This window comes from Brienomyrus brachyistius, chromosome 1, assembly GCF_023856365.1.
Source record: "Brienomyrus brachyistius isolate T26 chromosome 1, BBRACH_0.4, whole genome shotgun sequence".
Lineage (NCBI taxonomy): Eukaryota > Metazoa > Chordata > Actinopteri > Osteoglossiformes > Mormyridae > Brienomyrus > Brienomyrus brachyistius.
In genome coordinates, this window is record NC_064533.1 from 23499324 (window position 1) to 23518551 (window position 19228).

A 19228-nucleotide genomic window follows, 5' to 3' on the forward strand; every position below is an offset into this window, starting at 1 on the left:
GTTTATGGATGTGCGCAGCGAGTGTAACTAAACTTGCGCTCACGCGTAGTGTCGAACAATGCATATCTACTCCAAGCGGCATACTGCAGATAATGATTCGCCCACAGTAAACCACACGTGTCCTTTGTGTTCGCCGGGCTCGCTCATAGATTCAGTTCGTTTGCTGAGAGAGCATAAGCATGGAGAACCGTCGCAGGAACGTTCCAAAGGTCTATTTGTTATTGTATTGGCAGAAAACCAGCCTGCTGTTTAATTTCTTTCTCCTTTCAGGCCAGTCTCTCGGACAGTGGACCGGTGTGTTGAATCGGGGTTATTTGTGCAGCAAGGCGATCCCTGGGTCGGTGCCGTAATAGAGCAGTAAAGAACTGGGTCGGTCAGTAGCCATTGTTATCCAGGGCTTCGGAGGGTTTTATCCTTTGTGTACGTTTTGCTGATTTACTCGGGTAGCTTTTTAGACCTGAGGTTAAATACTTTGGTCAAAAGGTCTTTGACAGAAAGATAAGAAGGACTTTATTGATTGTCCTCAAGGGGAATATTTTTGTTGTTCACTAACTGTACACAGATATTTAACAGACAAATAAGTCCAAACCCAATATTTCTCCCTTAAGTATATAATTAAAAAGTAACAAAGAAGTGTGCAAGTACAGATGCTCCTCTACTTACGAGTGAATACGTTCTGAATAGCTGTTCGTAATTTGAAATACTCGTAAGTCGTTATTCAATATCAGTTATTCGGCTAGGATGCTGGGAGTACGCACGCTACGCTGCTGCGCGCTGGCAGTAGCGAGCAGAAGTCACACGCGGTGGAACTGGCGCTCAGAAAATGTTGTTGCGGACAGCAAATGGTAGCCCAATGAAACACGATTTGGACTTTCAGTCCTCGTCGTTCGTAGTTCGTTACAGGAGTAGAGGAGTGTCTGTATTGTGCTGATGTAAGACGGGGAGGGTCTGCCATTGACTTGTCACTGAGCATAAAAAGGTCGGTTGTTTTTGTTTTTTCTCTCCTCTCTTGTGCCTTTACGACGTTCACTTCCCGTCTTTGTAATCCTTCTAATATGAGCTTCTAAATGCACTTTTGCAAATATGCGTAACTAACTTCCTATTTCTTTGTCCTCCCCAAAGTGCATGATGGGTAACTTTCACAAGCTAATTGCTTGCTTCGTTAAGAAGTAGCTAATTTAAGAGATTAGCAGGGTCTTTGATGGCCTCAGCCTTTCAGAAATCGCACGGCCTTTAGATCCATCCCCTACAACCATATCCAGTTTGATGTTTAAATTATAAATGAAGTTAAAAGGTCTTGCTGTCTTGGCAAAGTTTTTGAAGGGTTTTAAGTCAGTTTCTGCGTGAATCAAACCGTTGCCTCACAATCGGTGTGTCTGGGGCCGCTTTGTTTCATGACCTCATTATTTTCTTCTATATTCCTGCACTTTAATGAAGAAACAGACATCCATTAATACAGATTGCCATTTCAAACATTTCATTCTCCTTCCCTCTTACATCCATCCCCCCCAAAAACAACACCCACACGACACACTCCCACTGCGTATGGAAACCTCGCCTGTGCACCATTCCATCGGATTCCTTCTTTCGTAAAGCGTTTTATTTGTGATTAATATACCTTTGGATCTCACTTTGGACGTTTTCCGTCGAGCTGAACGTTTAACCTTCATTCTCAGGAATGATTCAGAGATAAGTGTTCATTTTACGGTTTGGCGTAATGCTTACATATTTAAAAGGTCTTGTGGGTCACGTTTCTAGTCGAAAACAATATAAAATGGATTTTCCTTCCTTTTGGGGCCCTGACAGCATTAAAGATCTTCAGATGTTTAGAAGTCTGAATGCCCTTCGTCCATAGGTGTAGATTTTGGGGGGGGGGGGGGGACACATGTCTCCCACAATATTATCATATATAATATATTGGTATGCAAAAGAAACACTTATCGCATTTATCTCATCACATAATTTAATAATTTTTTTGAGTTTACACGCTGAACCTCTAAACTTGTCAGCTGGGGGGGGGGGGTCACAAAATCATGACTGCAGCTTATATAGTTGTGAAACATGCCACTGACCAGCAGACCCTCGCTTCCAGATTGTGCGAGTAAAGAGACGATGCAGAGAGTGGCGAGTGGGAAAGTACAGCTTTGTGTATAAACTTAACTTGTTGAAGACCTTGTATCATATCCAACAGTAATCAATAAATGATTATGTAAAATGGAGGAAATGCCATAATGTTACTCAGGGTACCAGAAACTCACAATCATTTTGTTCCACAGTGCATGGCCTGAAATTTATGGCAGAATTCCCGCTAATTCAGCGTACATAATGCAGGACAGTACCGCAGATAAACTGCCGTATTAGTGAAGATCAGGTCAGGCCTGGTTGGGGAGCATGCACTGGTACACCGTGCCACCACGCCCACCACACGACGAAACATGAATATCAGTGGAAATGGAAAGACGAACGCTTGATGTGTTGTAATTGTAATAGCAGTAAAAAATACATTCACAATCCCACTACAGAGTCGCCCTATAGTGCGATCCATAAACTTGATACACCCGTCCCCCCCACCAATGTTAATATGAACCCCCATGCCCCTGATTGCCTGCTCTGCGATCCAGTCTCTGGGTTTGAGAGGGAGTGCCATGATCAGCCCAGGTAGTGCGTGAGCCAAGGAACAACGTGTAGTCGTTTACAGGGGCTTTTATGGGGCACTGTGGAAAAGCTCGTGGCAGTAGCTGGCACTGCATCCAGTGGTGAGTCCTCGGCACTGTAGCGTGCTGGTTTGCAGGCCAGTGAGAAGGGTGAAGATCCCAACGGCCACCTACCCCCTTCCGTAGCCTGTTGGGCCCCCCTGATGTTGCGCGTGGGAAGCTAAAGTTAGCGTCTGCTTAAGGCCTCCGCTTGTCTCTGTTTTTTATATAGTTGTATTCAATGTTCAGATTGATACCACAAATTAAGTAATTAAATGCCGTAAGGTAATTAAGTCATTTCAAAATGCCAAACGGGAAACCCAGGAAACCGGAACAATCCATTTCCACCGACGCCTGTGGGAATGGTTACCCACGGCGCTGCTTAGAAAACGTCTAAGTGTGCTTGGCATTTTATGGGAAGTATTTTTAATTGGTGTACAAGTGTACCGATTAACATTTTACTGTCTTCATTTATAGCTTTGCATGGTTTTGGTTAAAAATTGCCCCTCATTTATTACGTTATTTTGGGTTGTTTCATTATAAAAAGTAGGTCTACATCTACGGATCACTTCACTTTGTTTTTTGGAGAATACTTTTCTAAACTTTTTTTTTTTTTTTTTTTTTAACCTTTTTTTGTTTTAATGAATATTTATGTACTGGCTTGTTAGTTTATGCATCTGTTTGAGGTGCCATAACATCTCTGCCATTTCCCCAGCCAGGGTAGCCAGTGTAATTCAGAACCTTCAGTGTCCCAACAGAAGACCATCTCTTGGGACCGAAACAGGCCACCTACTGCTTCCGGGTGTCTTTTGTCCCACTGTGCATCGTAGGTGCTTGGGGTAAACTAGGGATTTCAAACATGTATTTAATTTGTTTGTGTATTATTAGCGGGCCCAGGTCCGAAACGCCTTTGGTGCCTTTACCAGCTTGTGTCTGTGCGAATCTTCTATGCTTTAATCATGTGTTGGTGAGGAATCAATCCGTAACCTACTGACGTTGTAGGCAGTGGCGTTTCATGTCAGGGGGTGGGGAGATGCGAATGGCCGATTATTTAATTGGGATATTGTCACCCAACCACCCCAATAAGTAGACTTTTTTATTTAAATTATGAAGATGTGTGTAAGAAACACTCTCCTACGCCGTTCATTGTGCCTGTTGAGCCCCCCCCCCCCAGTTGATAATGCGACACGCTTCCCACCTCCGTAGCAGCAAGGAGTCTCATTACTCTGCGCGTCAGCGTTGTCCGCCATGGCCAGTCGGAGGAACAAGGTCGTCGGAGGTCGCTGCCCTCCAATCTGCCTTAATAATAAATAAAGTGCATCTCCTAATGTGCTTGTGAAGCTTCCTCTGTGAGATGGGGGCTTTGGGAGCTCAAATAGGACTTCAGGCACGGGGCTAATGTCCAGGTATTAATTATTAACAGTCGATATCAATAGTGGTAATAATCGTATATTTTGTTAGCCTGTCTTAGCAGTTAGCGCCCCCCATCGTAGCGGTCAGGACCGTCACTAGAGGTTTATGAAAAGGGGAGTTAAGTCTGATGTCTGCTTTTAATGAAAATATATGAGAAAACGCAGTTTAAATGAATTGCTGTGCTCTTATTTGTGGCGGCCATTTCTGCAGTTGTTACACCAGTCAATTGCAGTTCACTTGATCGTCTCCTCTGCCCTGTTTTATTCCCCAAGTCCAGAAGCCCCCGCTTCTTGTTTTTGGCCCCAGAAGTGTCGGAAAGGCCCCTAGCGGCGAGCTAAATGGACCGGCAGTGAATTTCGAGTCATGCGAATCTTGGCAGCCTACCCAATCATACACTTCATTCGCTGCGACCTCTGTGCCCCTGTTCAGATGTGAAACGAGGCCGCGGGGGTGGGGGTTGTGGGGGGGCTGGAGGCGGGACTCCGATTGTGTTTTTGTGCATTGGGGGGTCTCTCGCTGCCCCGCTGTGGGGTGAGGATGACTGATTGATCCACTACCAAAATAATATTCCCACGTGTGCTTAGGAGTGACAAGCAGGGCGATGAATTTGAAATAGCCACTGCACAGAAAGAGCAGGTTTATTAAAAACCGTTATTTGTCCAGATTTTATGCATAATAAGTTTGAAAACAACCTTGAAGTCTTTATTGGTAGCATCTTGACATAACATTTTCAATGGTAACTAATTCCTCAAATAGTTTCTTTACTGGTAGAGTGGTGACTCAGTGGGTTGTGGGTTTGATTTCCTTCCCTGGCACTGTGAGTGTGGACATTCTCCTCACTGTACTTTGCGTTCCACCCGTCATTCAGAAACAGGCAGTTAACCGAACTGGTGTCCATGGTGTGTATCCTGTGATGTACTGGCATCCATCCAGGTGTCCCCCTCGTTCCCTGGGCTTCCCGGGGTAGAATTCCAGCTCCCTGCAGCCCCTGTACTGGAGCCTTGGAAAATGGATGGATTAATTTATTTACCTTTTAAGAATGAGAATTCCTCTCACACAGCTTAATTGCTGTCTTTTCATTTGTTAGCGTTGTGACGTTAAGCTAGGATTACCTCTTGCTTCTGTAAACAAGCTCTCTGCAAGAGTGAATTCTGATGGGGGGGGGGGGGCAGGTAGTTAACACTATATTTAGCCGGTAATACTGAATCCAAAGATGGATCGACAGGAGTTGGGGTTTACTTGGTACTGCATTTATTTTTATATGACCTTCTAACCTCTGGTATAGTAGTGCCCTGAAAGGGGGACCCTTAGGAACAGTGCTGGGGTGGTCGAATACACAGGGGTGTGTTTGCTGTTTAGGGGGCCCCATTAAAAAGGTTACTTTGGGGTCCCCCCACCCCCTTGTCCTCCCTCGGATGTTTCAAAAGACGAAATGGCTATCAGGTAGAGCCAGAAGATTATGACTAGCTGGCTGGTTACTAAAACATGCAGCTTCAGCATCTCCTAAATAAGGAACATATTTATTTAGTGTGGTGACTGTTTGTGGCCAACGGGGGGGGGGGGGGGGGGGGGGCAACAAACCACAGGGGCCCCACCCACATGCATGGTTTGAGTGGTGGTAAATGCAGTCTCTGTGAATACATCACATTTTATGAACAGGAGCAGAGATAGGTAGAAAAGCCTTTGAGAAGGGAATCGATGTCAAATTTTCTGTTGCTTGTTTTTAGTTAATGTTCCGATAATAGGAGGAGTGACTGAGTGCAGATAATATCTCAGCCACGTTGTCTTTTGGGTTAAGTTCATGTCGGGTTTGTTGAACATAGTGCTGGGCGGTGTACCGGTTCATAGCGAAAACCGTTTTTTATTATTGTTGTGATATGAATTTTTCTTATACCGCAATAGCGGTTTAAATAGCCGACACAACGTTGGGAAAGTGGCGCAGCTGGACACTGTTTAAGGGGGGGGCTTTTTCACTGCCGCTCCTCTAAAGATGTACCGCGAAAGATCAGAAACGGAAGATGCAGCTGACGCTGGAGTTGAAAATAATGAGACACTGGGGTTGTCAAAAATCGATTCTCAGATACCAATCGATATTAAAAATCAGTATCTGATTAGATACTCATTTTCACCATTATTGATACCAACAGTGTGGTTTTCGCCTCATTCGCCACACTTCACACAGCACCGCTACAGCGCAGGCGCATGTACACGCACGTGCAGCCCCTCCCCTCCTCTCAATAACCGCTGAACGCATTCACGCTGCTTAACACACACATACCGAGTTGGCCAAACATGGCATGGCAAGTGCCGTTGGGAAGTATTTTGCAGACGAGCATGGAAAGGCTAAGGATGTCGATAAGCCTCTATGCAAATAGTGCTACAAAGTTGTGGCGACGAAGTCAAGTAGCATGTCAAACCTGGCGAAGCATCTTAAAGACTGACATCCCGGTCTTTGAGACATTTCGCGAGGTCAGTTCCAGCAACACTGAACTTATTAAACACTTATCAAAAATGTTAACTTGGCCGGCGCACACCTTAATATTAGCTGTTTGTCTATAAGCAGTTAGCACGCATGTTATCATTAAAGTAGCGGATAGGCGCAATGGCTAATACTAAAATAATATAGTTAATGTAGGAACAATGCAAAAACGTAAAAGAATGTGCTCTGTAAAATCCTATAAAATGTGGTAAACGCCCAGTCATACTTAAAAAATAAAAATACTGTCGTACACCGTGAAACCGATATAACTGAAAAATACCGTGAAATTTTTTGGTCATACCGCCCAGCTCTAGTTGAATACCAGTAAAATTTGCTGCTATGTTGAAGACAACATGAGTGTCATGTCCGACCTTAACTCTTTAGAATGAGGTGAGCTAAAGGTGAGTTAGCATGTAGCTTTACAGTCGGTATGAGTAGACATCTGTAATTTATCCTCATCCTGGAAATGTTTTAATTATGCTGTAAATTTTTCTGTCAAATAGGGGGAAGCTGCTGCTGAGGGATTTAACAGTTGCTGCTTGATGCGAGGTTGTTACAGTGTGCAAATGAGATCAGCAGCCAGTTAAAATTCCTTCCACAGATTGTCGTTAGTGTTATGCTGCTGTTACAAGGTGACTGAACCATAAAAAATGGACACCTGCTGATTCACCGTATGTACTACGGTATATCACTTAGAGGAGTAGGCCTCTGTGACCAGCCAACCGAATGGCCATTTAAGTTTATGCAGCAGGCCGAGTTAATTGGTTATTATGACACGTGGCTGTAGCCAGTCGGCTCTTAGCTAGAACCGCGGAATGGTGTTGACATTGTGCAGATAATCCGCCGTTGGTCTCAAGTGCAGATTCTAGCATCGTACATGCTACCTTTTACAGTGGTCTTCCCTGGATGGACTCCAGTTGTACCGAGGCCCCCTACAGTTGTGGAGGAGGATAGATGTTTTCAGTGCTTTACTATTGCTGTAATTATTATTAGCAGTGGAAGACACACATTTTGCTCCTGAATTTAGCAAGTGAATTTTTTTAAGAGTCTTTTTCTTCCTTAATTGCGAGAATGTGAACAAATGTGGCACACATTTGATTAATGTGAGATTTAACACGCTGTAGGGGGCTCGCCCCAATTTTATTTGCCGCGTTTCCTGCTCGTTAACTCACCTATCCTTCAAAAATGTTAAGAAGCAGTTAGTTCTTTACTGCTAAAGTTTAGCTTTTTAGTTTTTTAGCCCGAGATAATGATGATTAATACACCTGAAAAGATGAGCATGCTGTCCGGTCTGTGATCCTCAGCCCGGATTGATTGACAGCTGGGGCGCTGTGGGTTAATTAGAAATGCTTTAATTAATCCAGACGTGTTGGCTGGCATTTGTTCCTGCTCCATCTATTTGCTTACTATGAAGGTGTAGATGGCTTTTTCACCCAGTAGACTTTGCCGGCTGCCCCACCCTTCAGCCATTAAGGTTACCCCACCCCAACCACCAAGCCTGAATTTTTTTAATTTATTGTTACTTAAGACTGAGTGTCCAGGTTATTTCACTACATTTGTGCCGATACCCGCCTCAACAGTAATGGCTACTCACCCCGAAGTAAAGGTAATTATAATTACAGTATTTAGTCAGTTTCAGTACTGAGCGACTGCTCTTTGTGACCTTTTGAGGACGTGGTTGTCAAATCTGACTTCCTAATTTACTCCTCCCCTTAATACCCACAATATAAAAAACCTTTTGAAATTCTGCCCTTGAACACAGGACTTCTGTCTTTGTGTGGTACTCTGTGTGGCATGTTGTAATCCCACTGTATCTTCCATGCCTCCCCTGGTGGTGTGTGTGTGTGTGTTTGTGTGTGTACGTACCTCCCGTTTTTTTTTACAGTGGAGGCAAGTCAGCGAGTGGATGGCTGCGCGAGGCTTTGTCTGGTGCGTATGTGTGTGTGCCTGTGTGTGTGTGTGTGTGTGTGTGTGTGGCAGGGCTCGGTGTTTGGGCTGGTGGCAGCGCTCCTACATCTCTCGTTGCCTGGAAACCGTAATGCACAGATTTGTTAGAACATCTGCTGCAGCCAGTCCTGCCAAATTTGTGTTGTATAGTAAACACAGATTCGCTTTTCCTACTCCAGTAGGGAGGGAGAAAATCGCCTTTTTTATTCGCTGTTCATTTGGCTGTTTTTTCTCCGCCCCCCCCGATCCATTTTCAAATGCACTTCGCACAGGCAGGCTGAGCCACGCCGGCCATGATTCCGGCGAGATCTTGTTGCAAGGATGGATCCTTGTGATAAAACTAAAAAAAAATAACAATAATAATTAATTGAGACCTCGCCTCTTTTGTTGGCGGATTGATTGATGTAACCTTTTGCTGTAACAACGTCTTTTGTTGCTTGGAAGAAATGTGTGTAGAAATTATTACGGATCTTATATTATTTGCTATAGGGACATTGTTTTTTTTTATATCCTGCAATACAGTTAATTCCTGATTTTAAATCTGCAGTTGCATATTTCCCACTTGTCCCTGGTAAAAAATATGGATGAAAAAAATATTTGGTAGTAGAAATGGCAGTGTGATGCACAGATATTCTTTTTCATGTACTACTATGAATATTCAATCAAGGTTTATTGTAATGACTGCCCCGCGCTGGGAAGACCAGTGTTTGATATCACCATGGGAGAATTGAGAGAGACCTGACTTTGGGATGTTGGCAGGACCTTTGTCCGGGGTCCCCAGCGCCACCTTTAACGAAGCGGAGAGCGCTGGCTTGCTGTTCCACCGAACTTAAGGCACGTCCTCTCTAGGCAGATGAGCACACTCATCGCAGCCCCTTCCCCACAGCTGAAACCCCTTGTCGATCCATCATTAGTGGCTAGCTGAGGGCCGTCTCTGGCTCTTCCGACTCCCGAACTGGGAGGTGCGAGTCGAGAGCCCATCTGTGCCCAGCGATACTCTTTCGTTTCATGCGCGTGCATGTTTATTTTTTTTAAGGCACTTGGAATGAAATGAAGCATCTGGTGGGTTAAACCTGGTCTTCGGCGGTATCTCTCTTTTGTTTGTACCGCCACACCTTCCAGACATGGCACGGTGTACATGGGGTTTTGGCAGCATTTTTCAAAGCAATGCCATTCCACTATTATGATGAAATTCATTCAGCCAGCTGGGGTTGGATCCTCCCACCATAAAATTTTCCACTCGATGGACCTAAAATACCATTGTATTCTGTGTTACCTTAAACCCCCCCAAGCCTAATTAAACCCTTATAAAGAGGGAAAGAACAATAAAACATTAATTTGTGTGTGTATGGGTTTGTTACAAATGCCTGTCTGACTTTTGTTTGCTGACTTTGTATGTTTTTATTTTAGTCTTATCTGTCCCGCCCCCCATTTGTGGTGGTTTTCTTTGCGGTTCCTTGTGCCCCTTAGCCTCCCTGCTCCCTTTATAGCAGCTCGACACGCTCCACTAATGCATGGGCCTTGGGTTCGCTGGGTTTGTTAGACACTTCCGGTGTTCTTTATGATTAAACGCGATCCCGTTTTGGTTTATGGGTTCCGCCCTGGAATCTGAGCGGTGATGCTTCCTGCTGCCGTCTGCTGTGGCCTCTGCTTTCGCCGGAGATCCCCGTTTTACACTCTGCCAGTGTACTTAGTGTGTTTTATTAGACGGCCTCTTGCTCTGACACAACCTGCTGGTCAGTGGGGTCCCTAGCGCCATAACTACTGCATCCACACTAAATCAATTATTGTGACTTTGTATGTAACTTGACATGCAACTTGTCAGTTTTGGTTCTGTAATCAGTTAGTAAGCCTTTGTGAGATTAACCAGCTGCTCTTAGTAGTAAATGGTCGCAACTTAACATCAAACAGGGTAATTTCTCTTTTAAAAGGGGTGGTGTGTAGCTTAGTAGGTTAGGGATCTGTGCTTCTGCCCAGAAGGTTGTCGGTTCAATTCCCCAGAGTAGGCCCCTTGAGGAATTCCCTTAAACACCGCCTCTTGGGTGCTGCTCTTTGACCCTAGGCGTTCCACACTTGTATATCTATTTGGAGAAATGTTAAATAACTGTTATGGGAGACTGGGACTGTCTTCTGTTAGTCTTAGTGGAGTGCTGCACTGGGATGTCTGTCCCCATCCTGAGCCGTCTCTGTGAGCATCTAAACCGAGACCGCCCCCGCGTGCATCAGGACTGTCTCTGTCCCGCCCCCGCGTGCACCGGGGCTGTCTCTGTCCCGCCCCCGCGTGCACCGGGACACCAACATCACAGTATAAAATTAAACCTGTCCATATTTGCTTATAAATATCTTAAATATTGAATTCCCAACTTGATACTTTTCCACAAATGTATTTAGTTCGCGTTATCCAGACCAAATTATTCTTGCATTTTTATTCTGAAAAACAAAATAGCTTAGAACTCATCTGGAATTGCTGAAAAACTTATGTTGATGAAAGATACTTCATAAGATACTTATGAAAGTATGTGGTTCAGTGAGCTAAGCCTGAGTGCCTGTAATCAGAAGGTCATCAGTTCAAGCCCTGCTTCGGTAGAATAGTCTGTGAGCCCTTCATGAAGAACCTTAACCCCGAACTCTATGGACACTGCTATGTGTGGCTGCCTTTCGCTGCCAAGGTTTCCGTCACCTACATATGTGTCATGGAGAACAAGATGGGGGTTGGTGAAAAGAGAATCTGTCTATGGGGATCAATAACGTGTCATCATTCATTTTATCTTTTCCATGTTTGAAGTCGGCACTCATAATTTTTTCCCCTATTCCCATGGATTACTGTGAATACCCATGGAATGTCCCCCCATTCCCGTCCATGCCTTGGACAGCCTGTCATCTCGGCGCTTTCCGATCGTGTCCCATAGGACCGAGCCATGGCGAAACCGAGACCAGGGAGTGCTTGTATTACAACGTCAACTGGGAGATTGAGAAGACAAACCAGAGCGGCGTGGAGCGCTGTGAGGACGAGAAGGACAAGCGCTCGCACTGCTACGCATCCTGGCGCAACAACTCGGGCGCCATCGTGCTGGTGAAGAAGGGCTGCTGGCTCGACGACTTCAACTGCTACGACAGGCAAGGCGGCGGCCACCCCTCGGGTCCTCGCTGGCATTATTGTCTGCTGACGACCTTTTTGCTAATTGCTCATTATTCGGCTCAATACCTCCTTGGAAAATCGTTAAGGTTTCCCGTTATTTGTACCTTGAGTGAATTTGTTACTAATGCAGATGGAAGATTCTAGACCTGTTGTGGTAGAAAACCACATGGGTTAAGACAACATAGTTAAGACTTAACTGGTAGTGTTGAAGAGAAAATACAACATTTATAGAAATATTTAGGTTCCTCCTTAATTTAAGATTTTCATTCTTATTGTTTACAGGAAAAAATTTAACCACTATGCCACCTACAAGGCTAATGTCAGATTTATTGAATTCCTCATTATATACGAGGTTTTCCTGCCTGTTTTGACTGAAGAGCCAGTTTTGTAAGACATTTGTTAACCGAGAACTTATGATGGTCCTGCGGTGTCTCTTGGGTAATGGCAGGCAGGAGTGCATAGCCACTGAGGAGAACCCGTCTGTGTTCTTCTGCTGCTGTGAGGGCAACTACTGCAATGAGAGGTTCACCCACCTGCCCGATGCTAGTGGCCCAGGTAAGTGGGCAGTCCTTGGTCGGTCTTCTTTACCGCTGCCCCGGTGTAACTTCTGCCGGATGCCATCCCTGAGCAGCCAGCAGTAGATGCCAAACATTGTGGTTTTATTGTTATATTATTTTTTATGGCAAAGATTTTGATATTATGGGATCATATTGAGATCAGTGTGAGAAGTTTCTTATTTGGCTGGGTACATCTGCATGTACTAGGAATTTATGTTTATAGTATTTGCTTACATTTGCAGAAAACAAAAAACATAAATTTTAAAAATGAAATGAATAGAATAAAATAGATTTTAGTATACAAAAGTTAAAAGTACTGATTCTAACTTACTTCCCTTTACATAACGGTCATTGGTTAACCTTTTGAAACACCTTTTGATTTACATTACTCGTTATATGATGTCAGGCTTGTCTTGAAGTGTTGGGTTGGTCACAGGGTCTTACTGGGGGGTGGGGGGCAGTAATTGGCTTATGATTGGGTGGGTGGGGCCTGTATTTCACTATACTTGCTGAGTAACAAGGTGTGTACTACTCCATCATGGAATAGCAGATGGCATTCACTGATTTTTAGTGTCACGATGATGTCACATAGTGTGAGGGTCTGTCTGCTGTGTTACCAGTGATCCGGCCCCCGCCCTCCGCGCCCTCCATGCTGACTGTCCTGGTCTACTCCCTGCTTCCCGTTTCGGTGCTCTCGGTCATCCTGCTGCTCGCCTTCTGGATGTACCGCCACCGCAAGCCGCCGTACGGCCAGGTCGACCTTAACGAGGTAAGCCCGACCTCTGCCCAAGTGCACCATGGGATCATAGGAATTGATAGTTTTTACAGTGGGATCCGGTGATTTAGATTAACCCGAGACTTAATCGAGGTCTTTCATTGTGCAGTGTTACCCGAACCAAGAATACTGTGGCTCTGTTGGTTCCTCAGGCGCTCGTGGGTGAATTTTAATATTCCAGCGAAACGGCTGCCTCAATGTCCAGGGCCTGTATTTCACAAATACTATCTTGTGTTCCTCGAGGGAGTACGTACAATTAGATCACCCAGCCTGTTCAGGGTCTAAGGAGAGACCATTTTAATACTATGTAAATTATCACGCCCAGCTGATTCCCAGTATTGAGAACTCAGACTTTAAGATAATGATAAGAATGGATACTGAAGACGTCAGTGGGCTGAACTGTGGGCTGAAGTATCCTGCCCGAAATGCGCCTGAGAACTGTGAACATGCCTATGGCTGGTAAGGAGTGATCAGCGGTCCGCTAGTTAAAATGAATTTAAAATACCACTGGATGACCTTTAAACCGAAACTGGACTTGGTGCTCCACCCAGCAGAAACATTTGTCCATGATGCAGGGCTGGGGGAAGGGCATAGCATAGATTGTTACGCTTCTGGATTGGCGTAGAGCCTCACACCTTCCGGGTCCTGGATTTGAATCCTGCCTCTATCCGGTGCTTTTATTTTCCTTTTCTTTTTTTTGGGGGGGGTGGTGGGGGTGTTATGTTGCATGTTCTTCCCGTGTTTGTCTCCTCCTGGTTACCCAGCGTTCTTTCCGCAGTCCAAACGTACTCTGTTTGATGAATGATCTCTCTCTGTCATCCGCAGTATGATGTGTGTGAGAGATCGGCCCTCTGCTGGGTTAATGCCCATGAACTCATATCAGTGCCTTTTTATGCCATTTGTTTTGCTTTAACTCCCAATAAGTATTTAAAGCAGCTACTTCACTCTCAAACTGCCATAAATAGATTCCCAAAGGCCACATTGTAGCCCCTGTATTGCATGCCAAAAAAATGGAATGATCTGGTACAGAAGTGTATTGTATTGCACCCTAAGTAGCTGGTTACATCCTGTATTGTGTTGCAGCCCCATCTTAAAGCTTTATGCATTGCATTGTTACATATCTTTTGTATTTCTGTCATTTAGCTTGGTTTGTATTTTTGTAATATGATCGCTTTTGGCTTGTATGAGATTTTTGCTTACTTATTTCGGAGGTTGAACCGACGGGCGGGTTGTGATGTGCTAACCACGGCTTCTTCCGTTATCAGGATCCTGGCCCACCACCACCTTCCCCTCTGGTCGGCCTTAAACCTCTGCAGTTATTGGAGATCAAAGCTAGGGGGCGCTTTGGCTGCGTTTGGAAGGCTCAGCTGATGAACGAATACGTAGCTGTGAAGATCTTTCCAATTCAGGTCTGCTGCCATTCCCTTACGCATCTTGCCTTTTTGATGCTAGCAAGTAAAACTCAAATGATACCGGTTGGAACCCATGCGGTCCCTGTCACCACTGGCGCCCCCTAGCTGTCTTGCTAAGAAGGCAGCGTCTCAGAAGATGCCGCTTTAGATGGCCGCCTGCGTCGCCTAATGAGTACGCCGGCATTGGCTTCGGATGACTTCAGTGATTTTTCGATTTAACAACTCCGTTGTGTTTATTTCAACATGACTGACAGTTACAGTAACTATTCTTAACAGGCAAAACTGAATCGGGTATTAATTTGAGTCTGGTGGATCCTCCTTGTTTTCCTGCAGGACAAACAGTCCTGGCAGAATGAGCGGGACGTCTTCATCACGCCGGGGATGAAGCACGAGAACCTGCTAAGGTACATCGCAGCGGAGAAACGAGGCGCCAACCTGGAGACGGAGCTGTGGCTAATCACAGAGTTCCACGAGAACGTGAGCATGACCTCCGACCACCCTGAAGGAGAAACTCGGCTTTTCAGCCTTTGAGGAGCATTTAATGGCTTAATGATCCATGCATTTAAAACGAATGCGTTTTATTGTTAGTGTTAATCTGAGGTCACGTGTCTGATCACCTCCATAGAATAACACTTTAAGGCCAGATAAAATGAGCTCTTCATTGGTAAATTTGATCTGAAGGGTTTTAATGAGGATCTGGTTTGAGAGAGACTATCTTTCCACGTATATGGCCACTGTTTTCATTTGCGGGGATGGCAGGTACCCGATCGGGATACTGAAGCTTGTCATTTCTTGAGCAGGGGTCCTTGACGGATTACCTGAAAGGCAGCGTGGTTAGCTGGAGTGAGCTGTGTCACATTGCCCAGACCATGGCCCATGGGCTTGCCTATCTGCACGAGGACATACCTCGGCACCGGGGACAAGGGTCCAAACCTGCCATCGCCCACAGGTACAGCCATATATTATTTTCTTTATCCACCTGCCAAAATCGGCATTCTTCCTGACTGTAGATAAATGGTGTGCTACTGCCCTCTAGTGGATATTCCTTTACAGGTTCTTTAGGTTTATTAAGCTGAACAAATGGGGACCAGGTATAAAAATAGGCTCTTCCTTTATAATCCCTTAGCAGGAAGCAATAGCTCCACCTCCAGCAAGAATCCTGTCATTTCTGCCATGTCAGTTGTAACAGGCAGGGAAAATAATCACAGACCCCCTCACACCCGGACTACAATGTCTTTGAATTCCCCCCCCCTCCAGGAGGCGCTCCAGATCACTGTATACCGAAACAGACAGGCACAAGAACGGTTTCTTCCCACAAGCCATCACTCTTACAATCAGCTGCCCTGGCTTCTTCAGCTCATTTGCACAGTTACCCCCCTATTCCACAGTACCTCATCACTGTAAATAACCCACTGTAGACTTTGTATTATGCGGTATATACTGTATATGTATCAGCAGAGTTGTCTGTGACCGTTGTCTTGCCTGTGTTACCGCCTGCCAGGACTGTGTGTCTGTACACATAATTGGAGTGTAGCCTTCGGTTACATGATTTCTGGTTCGCAACGCACAATGAAACAAATGCATATCTTGACATGGGCTGAACCTAATTCACAAGTGGAAAGTATTCTGCTAATTGTGGCTGTGAGTTGGTTATAACCAATGCCGGTTAGTCAGTCATAATGGTGAAGCGAAAGCATTTTGGTTTAGCTCAGTTAAATGATCTCAGCTCTGTTATACTGAACCTCTGCACGGAAACGCGTCCTACATGCTCACTCGTTTGAGACGACATCATCCAAGTGTGTACATGTGTTACTGCAGCAAGGAAACATCAGCCTCTCTGCGTATTAGTTTCTCTGTGGCGCTGAGGTGTTTTTGGCAGGAATTTCAGACTAGGCTTGGGGGAAAAAAAGGTTGTTTATCACTATGACTGCTGCCATACTCTATAGTAAAGAACACGAGTTTTACTTCACTATGATTATGATGTAGACTTATTTTTGAGTCTTTATTTATTGAACATATTTATTTTTACAACGTGCAAATAAGCGTTTTTAGCACCTGTTACTCAGACAATTTCAGAGTAAATTCTTTTTTCCATGTTGTACTGAGATTGCATCAAACCTTCAACCCAAAACCGATATTGGAACCGAACCGTCAGTTTTGTAAACTGTTAGTCGAACCTCGTTACTACGTACAAGACGGGATATCAAAAACATGTACGTTATAAGCATAGAATGTTGTAACCACTTAGTGCAAGATGGATGAAAGAACTCACGAAATATCCATGTAAATGATAAAACTTTTTAATAGAACAGACCCTTAAATTGACTACAAAACAAACGAACACATTATTACTTGTAAAATAATTCGACAAAGCTCTTTGGATCCTTGAAATTTTCCTTAAATTACTGACGATTACTTAGTGCCGGCCGGCGATAAACGGCAACAAAAATACACAACGGCTGGTCAAAATGGATTTTTAAAATAAATATTTGCATCCAAATTAGCATTTGGCCTGAAAATATTAATGAAATATTGGAAAATCCTTTACTTCCATTATTATTCTGAATTCACAATTACGGGCATGACAGGTATTTCACAAGGTTTAATAAACAAAGAATACGCACACAACAAGCCATTGCTACGCAGTCCAGTAACGATCGGTCAAGGCATCTCATTTAACGCCAAGCAACGCAATAGACAAATGTGCATTGTCGGGCGAAGATCAGGTAGATACAGGTAGATGTAGCGACACAAGTTGTGGTGGGCGGGGAGAGCGCTGTACGTTGTAACGATGGTTAGTTTTCGTATTTTCTCTAGAAATTTGGACGTTGTATCGAAGTTTACGCTGTAAGGGTGTACGCTGTAAACAATGGCTGCTATTGGAATAATACATAGGCTAAAAACGGGAATTAGAAACCTGTACGTTGAAAAGGTGAAAACGTTGTATCCGGGGTACGCAGTAACGAGGTTCGACTGTACTACCTCTGTATGTGTGCCAGCCATTGACAACCGGAGACAAATTCCCTGTATGTATGCATGTACATATTTGACTAAATAAACCTGTTTGATTCTAATGCTTTTATACCATTTGTACGTCTTAGGGACTTCAAAAGCAAAAATGTATTGTTGAAGAACGACCTGACAGCTATCATCGGAGACTTTGGCCTTGCCGTCCGGTTCGAGCCGGGAAAGCCACCAGGCGACACTCACGGTCAGGTGTGTCACCGTCAGGGAGTCCCCCCCCCACCCCCCCTAGAAGGCTCTGCTTGAGGTGCATCACCCCTCACCTGTACTCCTTTCTCACAGGTCGGAACCAGGAGGTACATGGCCCCCGAGGTCCTAGAAGGAGCCATCAACTTCCAGCGTGACTCATTTCTGAGGATAGACATGTACGCCATGGGCCTGGTGCTGTGGGAGCTGGTGTCTCGCTGTAAGGCTGTGGACGGTGAGTGGCAGGGGTCCCTTACAGGCTAATGGGGGCTTTGTCTGATGTTGGGCGTTAACGTGATTTTTATCTAAAATTATATTTTTTTACGTTTTTGAGAAAGCTGGGTCAGTTGGGAGCAGTTGGGGGTTAAGGGTCTTGCTCGGGGGCATCTACTGTGAAATCACACTGCCGACCCTGGGGTCTGAACCAGTGACCTTCTGATGATGGGCACGGTGTCCCTTGGTCATTAGAGAACACCTCTTCGTATTTGTTGCAGATATTAGTCTAGGTATTGTTATTATTCAATTAGATCATTGTGTATGGTGTTTTTTTTTTTATTTTATCTTTCATCATTTTGTAACTGGTTATCCAGTCAGATGTCAGTCTGTCACAAAGCACCCAAACGCACTAAGTGTAATTTTAGGCACCGATTCTCTTAAGTAGATGTTTCTTGGCCTGTGGGCGGAAGCCTGGGGAGAGCTCCTCCATTTTGGTTTCAGAATTCCTTTCCTCAGCGGAGCCACTAAAGCTGACTTTTCATCCTGAGAATGTAGGCAACGAGGACCGTTTTTTCATCTGTGATATTTAGGACATTAAATATTTTCTGTTTTTCGTTTGTAAGTGCCTTGGCCACGGAGGTTCAGTTTAGGTATTTTGTGGTTTTTCTGGCACTGTCCATGAGAGCCCGTGGGCCCTTTGCTGCCCCTGGCCTTAGCATCTCCGGCTCTATTGTGCATTCTGTATTCCAGGTCCGGTTGACGAGTACATGCTGCCCTTCGAAGAGGAGATTGGGCAGCACCCGTCACTGGAGGACCTGCAGGAAGTTGTTGTCCATAAAAAGCTGAGGCCGGCGTTCAAGGACTGGTGGTTGAAGCACACGGTGAGCCAATTCATTACCCCTTGGCATGTGCTTTCAAGGGCAAGGGGGGATGGATGTGTGTCATCTGAAGAAATCCAAGGTGCTCATCTTATATTATTAATCTCAAAATTGCAGTACAAGGTGTAAATTACACTGATTTGGTTAGCCAGGAATTTATTTATATATGAATTGTGCAGCTTCCATTGATCTATATGTATTGCATTTTGAAAATTTTAACTGAAAAGCCGTTAATGGAGATTGAAGTATTTTGGGGGGGGGGGGGGGGGGGGGAGAAACCCAGACTGCAATGTGAACCGGACTTGAAAATTAGTAGATTTGTAGGATGTGGCATTGAGTGTTTGGATCAGTGTTGGCGGTATGAGACACAGACCTTAATCTTGGGGGATGATGTATCGCAAATATTTGCACGACTTCAATTAATGAAAATACTCTATTTACAGTTGTGCCCTTGAGAGGTAAAGTGGGCTATTCCACACGTCAGTCAAAAATGAGTTTAGTGTCCAGTA

At 44.7% G+C, this 19228-nt stretch overlaps 1 protein-coding gene across 1 annotated transcript in view; it reads left to right on the forward strand.

Annotated features, from left to right (window-relative positions):
• The window catches only part of LOC125744517 (activin receptor type-2B), a 41463-nt gene that overhangs the window by 15472 nt on the left and 6763 nt on the right, over positions 1-19228 (forward strand). Inside the window, exons 2-10 of the mRNA XM_049016418.1 lie at positions 11442-11649; positions 12120-12226; positions 12849-12997; positions 14269-14412; positions 14749-14892; positions 15216-15364; positions 17517-17631; positions 17722-17860; positions 18592-18722. Coding sequence (XP_048872375.1) covers positions 11442-11649; positions 12120-12226; positions 12849-12997; positions 14269-14412; positions 14749-14892; positions 15216-15364; positions 17517-17631; positions 17722-17860; positions 18592-18722 — 1286 coding nt within the window. The remainder of the gene's footprint in view (positions 1-11441; positions 11650-12119; positions 12227-12848; positions 12998-14268; positions 14413-14748; positions 14893-15215; positions 15365-17516; positions 17632-17721; positions 17861-18591; positions 18723-19228) is intronic.